This window comes from Gossypium raimondii, chromosome 8 (assembly GCF_025698545.1).
Source record: "Gossypium raimondii isolate GPD5lz chromosome 8, ASM2569854v1, whole genome shotgun sequence".
Classification (NCBI taxonomy): Eukaryota; Viridiplantae; Streptophyta; class Magnoliopsida; order Malvales; family Malvaceae; genus Gossypium; species Gossypium raimondii.
The window spans coordinates 17,782,596-17,791,100 of NC_068572.1; the positions used below are offsets into that span (position 1 = coordinate 17,782,596).

General features: G+C 30.6%; 1 protein-coding gene across 1 annotated transcript; it reads right to left on the minus strand.

The window, feature by feature from the left end:
• Positions 1 to 6,713: 6,713 nt before the first annotated feature.
• LOC105790948 (hydroxyproline O-galactosyltransferase GALT3) lies at positions 6,714 to 7,898 on the minus strand. The gene has a single exon (XM_012618764.2). It carries the CDS (start codon positions 7,842 to 7,844, stop codon positions 6,885 to 6,887), a length of 960 nt encoding a protein of 319 aa, XP_012474218.1. The 5' UTR covers positions 7,845 to 7,898; the 3' UTR covers positions 6,714 to 6,884.
• Positions 7,899 to 8,505: the final 607 nt, after the last annotated feature.

Genomic DNA, 8,505 nt, shown 5'->3' on the forward strand with positions numbered 1-8,505 from the left:
TTAAGCCAAGACCCTACGAAGAGGAAGATTTGAGTGAAACGAAACACTAGCATGTAATTTGCCTAAGAAGAGAAGATATGAGACGGATACAGCTAAGGAAAAACAGAGGAGATTATAAAAGATGAAGAAAGGAAGAAGTAGAAGGAGGAAAGTTACCTAGATAAAGAAGGAGAAGGGATGAAGAACGGAAGGAAGAAGGAGAAAGTAACCTGGTAAGAGTTGGAAAATGTCTTACAGAAATAAAATCGGTAAGACATTTTCCGTAAACTCATACTCATTTTACCCGTGTTTTGGAAAACATTTTCCAAATGTAAAATGTTTTCAGTATTTCAAACACCGTAAAACCATCCTGGCAAACAAACGGACCCTAATTTTATATTTTTCTAAAAAAAAACTCAAAATTAGGATCTGCTTATTGTTTTTGAAACTAAACTCAATTAAATTTTTACTATAAAAATATCAGAATTTCCACATAATCCAATTAATATAGTTTATTACTTTGCCTCTGTTCTGCTGCTTGCCAGCTTTGACCTTTCTCCACTAAAAATTATTTATCTTTTAGTTCAAGATTCGTATAATGTTACAATTTGTATCTATTGAAAATAGACTCATTAATTTTTTGTAATATAAATTTCACCTTCTAAACATTTTTTTATAATTTTTAATGATTTTTCAAAGTTAGAACAAGATAACCCAAAATCACACTAACCTTGTCTCACAAAATTAATATATCTCCAAATCTATAATTCCGTTGCTTACACCGTTTCTTCCGTACAAATCTAGACTCAGTAATATTTAATTTCATATTTATTCACCCTCTAAATAGATTGCTATTATTTTGGTTTTTCAAAGTAGAGTCACTATTGATGTCCAAAACTATTTTTAATAAATTTCTCTACTTTTTTCCATGGTTCTTTATAAGGTCGGCCCTGGGGGCTGTTTTGAGGTGCAACCATCTAGGGCCCAAAGATAGAAGGGACCCAAAAAATGTTTATTTCATTAATGATAAAAAAGGCCCAAAAGCTAAAAATATTTTTAAAACAATATTTATTTCAACTAAAAAGATTCTTAAATATTATTTGTTGTTTGGTATAAATAATAGATTTTTAGTAGGGTAATTATTCTGTCCAATATTAATGGAGTAAAAACTCAACAAGCAAATCTAAACTATTGTCATGTGTTTTTTAATTATTATTTTATTATACTCTAAAAACAAATTATATCAATCTAGATGAAGGTTTTTACTACGAAACAATATATAAAATAATTATTTTTTAATAAATTCACAATTAAATTTAGGTTGGATAAATTCATCATATAGTTAAGTAAAATTATTAAATAATAATAGTATGAATAGATTTTTTTCTTACTTGAATATAAAATTTATATTTTTCAACGCATTAAAATCAAAAATTAAGATTTATTGTGATAATCATCACACCATATCCTCTTATAATTGGTTTTTGATATAAAAATCTTTAAAAAAATCTAGTCTATGGGATTTGTACAATGATGTCCTAGGTGTAGCTAAAATAGATAGTACATATATAATAGCTTAAAATATGCTTTTAAATCCTTATACTTTTGTATATTTGAAATTTAATCCTTTTATATTTCATATTTTAAAATTTGGGTTCAATTGTTAACTCCGTCAATTTTTCTAATAAGTTTACTAATATGATATTTTAAAATAAAAAGATACTCACTTAATTGTCATATATAACATTACACATTAGACCAAAATTAAATGCGTAATTTTGAGTTTTTCCCTTTATTAGTAGTAACTAATTTTAAAATAAAAATATCGAGAAGGATTTTTTGGAAAACATTAATGCTAATGTTATCATTAATGATTTTGCATCTCAAAATGCTCGTAAAACCCATTTTTATGATTTTTGTGTTTTTGTAGTTGATGACATAGAAGTAGATTGAATGGAATTTTTTTTCATTTTGTTAGAAAAATATATTATTAAGCTTAATGTCACAAAACGTATTATTTTAATGAAATTACTAGTATATGATTTTATTTTACTCTATTATATTTTATAATTTTTAAAATGACTGATTTATTGTTTCACCTAAAGCCCTAAAAATGTCAAGAATGGGCTGGTTCTTTACATTACTTTCATTTAATCATACATAATCATTATACATTTGATTTATATTCAATTTAATCACTCATACTTATTTGTTGACAACATACTCATTTCTTAATCTTAATGCTTTTTACAACACACATCATATTATCTCTTACTTGAAAGCATAGTATTTCAAGTTTCTATATGCCATGCTTCATTACATACTTTCTATTTCATGAATTTATATTAAAATACACATTTCATAAATTTTATTCACAACATATTTAATTCAATTTATTGAATACAAGTATGGTTTATATGAAAGGCATAATTGCAAAAAAAAAAAAAACCTCAACATTTGGGGGCTTTTGGTTTTGTGCCCTTGACCTTTTTTCTATTGACACCTTCAACGTTATGATTTTTTCAGAAATCAGCCCAATTTTAACGGTAAATATGAGTTGACCGTCAGTCAAGCGTCGGTCAACAAAATAAGCCTATGTGGTGTGCCACATAAGCACGATGACGTCATCTAAAAAATTTGTTTAACAAATTTTTTTCATTTTGTTTCCTCTTTCTTCTTCTTTCTCTCTTCCTTGCTGTTATAGTAAAAACACACACACACACACACACAACACACACATACACACACCATCATTTTCAGGCCCACACCTGCATTTTCACTCTCTCAAATACCCATTTCAACTGAATATTTTTGTTGGTTGCTTTTTAACTAAATATATTTGGCTCTCAAATATTTCTGGGTTTTGAAATGTTCTCTGTTCAATTGTTTCTTCCATTTTTTTTACTATGGTTTGCTTGGTTTCTCATACAATAAGGCGCTTGCAACGATACGATAACCTTGGTCGCTACCAAGTTGTCAGGTGAGTCCTCTTTTCCTATTTTGAAATGTCTGGAAAGTTGGAATATTTAGGGTTTTTTTTTAAAGAAATGGTATTTTGATTCTTGAATGAAGTTGGTAAAATTGGTTTTCTTTATTTATGCGAAAGCTCTTCCTTTTATGGTCTTTTGAGTCATTTTTCCTATGTTTATGTTAATGGATTTTTGTTGGTTTTGCCTAAGATTTAACTTGTCAATTATATTTCCATAATAAGCTATGATCTTTCTATCGAAACCTTGATTCTTTTGTTATCTTAATGAACAAAGCAAGTTGTGAAACTCAATTAACTGTGATTAAAAATGGTAGTCTTTAGATTGAAGAGATTAGGAAAAATTTAGCAGTTAATGATGAATTTTGAGTAATTAATTTTTCCATTTATTTAAAATCATAACTTTCCTTTCCCTTGAAGAAAACTTAAATGTCTTAACGTACAGTTTCTATACATTATTGGTTTAGTGAGAAAATGAACTTCTGATATTAGGAAATCTCAAATTTTCTCTCTTTCTCAGATTTTTGGATGAAGAATGTTCCAACCAAGGATATTGTGTGGGCTGCTAATAGAGATTGTGAATGAAGTGAGGAGAGTGAGGCGAAAATGGGTGTTTGGAAAGAGAGAAAATCTGGGAAAACAATTAGAGGGGAAGAAAGGAAGAGAAAAGAAGAAAAAAGATGGAAAAAGTGAAAAATCTTTATTTTGATGACATCATCGATGATGTCATCATGCTTATGTGACCACCACATAGGCTATTTTGTTAACCTTCCATTTGACTGACGGTCAACTCACGTTTACCGCTAAAATTGGACTAATTTGGGCAAAAAATCATAACGTTAAGGATGTCAATAAAAAAAAAGGTCAATGGCACAAAACCAAAAGCCCCCAAACATTAAGGTTTTTTTTTTGCAATTATGCCTATATGAAAACTTACCTTTTTTGTCAAGAGTTTCTTCCCTTTTCCTCATTTCCATTTCTTTCTCATCTTCCTCACTATCCTTCTCTTTTCTTCTAATTTTCTTCACTTTCATCTACCAATTTATTGCTTCTAAATTGATGACATACTCTATAGGATCTCTGCTTCATCTTTCCTCTTCGGTGTCTATGGAAATTTCTAAGAATTTGGGTGAAATAATGAGATTTCTTGGCAAGGGACTAAATTGCATAAAAAGCAAACTCATCTCCTATTTATATTGGTTTTGGATGTTTGAAGCATGGACAAAGGGATAATTTTCTCCATTTTTCTATAAAAATATCTTTAATAAAATGTTATTAACTAATAAAATAATATAAGTTTTAATGATTTCAATCCAATAGCCATAATTTCTTGACTTTTCAATTTAATCCAATGGCCCAAATTTGTCCATAGCCAATATATTTTCTTATAATAATCTTATTTAGGAAATGAGTATTTTACCTTTGTACTTTATCTAAAATTCCATCTTTTCATGATATCTTTTGGTAAAATTTACAATTTAATCCTTCTCATTTCTTTATTTGTTCAATTTGGTCATTATTCATCCATTTTCCTTATTTTCTAGACCCTTCCACCTTTAATATATTTTCACTATTTTCTAAACCCTTCCTTATTCATCCATATTTATACTTTAAACCCTCACATTTTAAATATTTACACTTGAACCATAGAACTTTTCATATTTTTACAATTTAGTCTTTAGCTCAAATTAATATTTCACGTTGTACTTTTATTTCATTTTCTCTAACATCCCTTATCCTTTACTTTCTTTATATTTTTCACTAAAATCTATCTCATATTATTTTCTACCAAGGGAGTTTTGGGGATATGTGAGAGTCTCTACACCTAAATTAACTATTCTATCAACAAAATTACCGAACCAAACCTTAATATATTTTTATACCAACTCCGTAAATATTCGTATTTAACATTACTGGACCCGATTTACAAAAATGGGATTCTGAAATCACATTTTCCTACACCACTAAAAATCGAGTTGTCACCATAGTGTTGAGAGCATTATCCCTCTTTGTCAACTTACCCACAACGATATTAAGCACCCCTTACATCGCATCCACATTGGAACTAAGGGCTTCTACCTCCTGTCGCTTGAGCTGATCTTTCACCTAGTCTAGCTCTGTGTTTCATTCATACCACTAACGGATTCTTCATGCTTGGTCACCTGACCTTCAAAGCCGACAACATATATCTTGATCTGCTCACTTTCTTGGCCCTTCTACGGGTTTCCCTCAGCTCAATCTAATCATCTACTTTTTTCATCATATCACTCGGCACCTTCGAACATTGGCTCTGTTACCAATTGTCATGGGGCTAGAACTTTAGTCTAGAAAACTATGTGACCTTAGGCAAGAGCTTAGCTTCAAATTCACCTAAGTTAGTCTTACACTTGAAAAATGAGAATTAAAAATGAAAATTCTCTAAGGTGCCAAACTTAGTCGAAGCAAACTCAAAGGCAAAAAAGTAACGAAATAATAGAAAAGCTGCAAGAAAGCAAGCGCACACCAAGTGTTTGAGTAAATGCTCTCAAATGCATTATATTACTTAATGATGGAGTGATTACAAATGAAGGGGAATAACTTTTTTTATAGTTGAGCTCTTCACGATCCAATGGTACAATTTAAAATACATCAACGACTGAGATTAAAGGCAATCTACAAGTAGAGATTTTAAGGGATTTTCAAGATCCTTTAAGATAAAATATTTACACTAGTAACTCTAGTTTTACTGGAGTGTTTCACTAGGCCACCAAGGCTCCAAGTAGATGGGTTTCTCCATGTGTTCCAAGAATCAGGCTAGTTCAAGTGGGTTAAATGAGCCCCTATTTGATCAATTGACCTCGTTGGGTGATACCGTGTGTATTAGTCACGAGTTTTGATCTACGACCCATGACATGCTTGTGGAAACCATGACTTTAGAATATAAAGGAGTGCTTAAATTGTGACACCAACTCAATTAACAACAATATTAATATACACCAACTCAATTAACAACAATATTAATATATACAACTAATAGAGATAATAAATTGTCCATATTACAATAAAAATGTATATAATATATTAAAGTAAAGCTTTGGTTGAGTGGTGAATTTAAGGTTTTATCAATCCAACTAGCTTATGTTCAAATCCCACCATATGCAAATTTTAATTTGTTTTTGTTAAGATAAAAAGACTAACGTACCCTCGAATAATATAACTTACTTTAATTATGGAATGACCTTTTCATAATTTTCCTGAGTTGATAATCGGTTGACTTGTAACACCAACTTAATCAGGGACTTAAATAATAATAACATAGGTGATTTGTGATACTATACTATAATTGCACTTTTTATATTTTATTTTTATTAATATTATAATAGCGTTTTATTGAAAGAATTCTAAAATAAATATAAAAGATAAATTATTAATACTAGATTCATGGTGTTGGTGAATTTTTATGCAACAATTTTTTAAAAATTTGATATAACAATCAAATGAAATGGCAAAGTTGAGCTATTAAAATTATAATGTTTTACTTTTAAGGTAAAATTTAAATATTTTTTATAATTTATATGAAAAGATAAAATTATTCTGAAAATAATATTTATTATTTTTAAAAATTAAAAATTTTATCTAAATTCTTTCTCCAATTGAATTTCAATTGAATAATAACACCAACCCATTAAAAATCTTAGTATATGTTATTCGTATAAATGAAGTGCGAAAATTACTTTTACCTAAAAAGAAGGAAGAAGTACCCCAAAATATCACCAAACTTGATGCATAAACCCTTTTTAGTTAATTTTTTACACAAGTGGCATTAATTGAACCAAAGCTCGATACACTTTATTTGAACCGGAAGAATGAATGAACAAAATCAAAATTTTGTGTGTAGGTGGACTTAGAATCAGAGAAATGAAAGAATAATAAAGAAGTTCTAGGGTATGTGATATAATTTAGAAGGTTTCAAATTGGTGGTAACATTGAAATACTTCAAGGTATGAATCCACTTCTCCTGATTCTTCAACAAATGCACAGCGATGGTGTCGGGCCATAGCTCATGCGTGCACCTTGTGGGCGGCTCAGGATAATTGTACATTGACCACTTAGCGTTGAACCTGTTTTTAGCCCGATGTCCATCTCGTAGCCACTCTCCAAATACCTTATCCTCGGGCCCTTCCAAATGATTTTTAGGAATCTCCGATTCTCTAATCCACTCAGCTATGTCCCATGATACCAAATATCCCATCCCAGACATGTAATGAACAAAAGGGTCCATGCTGGGGCATGGGATTACGTACCCGTAATACAAGTCTTCTCTTGGTAATGGCCTTAATGACTCCACCAACTTGTCTAACCTCAAGTATGTATCATCGTCTCCTTTCATCACGTAATGGTAAGGAGGGTAAGGCCTATCCGAGGAGTTGAATATCTCGGGCAAGCTCGAAAAGAAGGTGTAAGTCTTGCCATTGTTCATATTTTCTTTACAGTTGAGGATTATGATATCATCGTATCGCATTATCTCGAGTGCAACCAATACCTTCTGGTCTTCCTTTGTGAGGTTACAAAACACGAACTTCACGTCCACTTGTGCCCCCACCGGAGTCTGCGTACCATATATGAGACGAAGGAAATGGCGGCGATGGTACTGATCGGGAAGTGTGAGGATTCCGATCAGAATCCGAATGTCATCGGATGAGGAATTGGGTGCAAGTGTGGACATTTCTGAAGATGAGTTGAGAGGCAGAGGGGCGTTGGAAAGAGCACATCTTCCAAGCTTAAACAAGCTCTCGAATCTGATTTCATTGATGGAAGCTAATGCACAGAGGAAGAAGATGAAAGTGACAGATGAGAGAATGAATCGCTTCCCTTCTGATGGTTTTGATGAAGGCTTCATATTGTAATTTGATATTATGGAGTTAATTGGCTTCTTTAGACAGGGTTTAAGAGAGAGAGGGGGTGCGAGATTCAATAAAGTTTTTTCCTTAGATACAACGGATGTAGTAGTTGTGAGTTTCGTGCTATTTGGACTAACAAATTTGACTTTTCATCCTCTTAATGCTCTAAGAACGTGATTGAGAGAAGAAAGCTTGAATATTTTCAGGAAAAAGGCATGGGAAGCATGAAATTAACCCTTCTTTCCTTTCGTCTTATCTCACAATATTGAAAAACTGAAGCCGAGTCTATTTGAAGTTACAATTGACACAAAGAATTCTAATCTAATTTTAATTAGAGGATACTCCTTTATAGGTTTTACAATGAATAATAACACGACAAATTATAATTAAATTAAACAAAAAATATGAAGAACTTGTAAATAAATACTAATAATTTTATTTAAACATTAATTGTAACTCTTATAAATAAACATTAATTACTCTTAGATTTAAGATCTCAAGCTTTTAGGGTTTATTTATAATTTAATTATGTTTAAATAAAGTTATTAATATTTATTTATAAGCTCTCCACTATATTTTTATTTTATTTAATGATGAGGTGTCATATTATTATTTACCGATGGTGCACTAAATTTATCCACCGACACTGCATCAAATGAT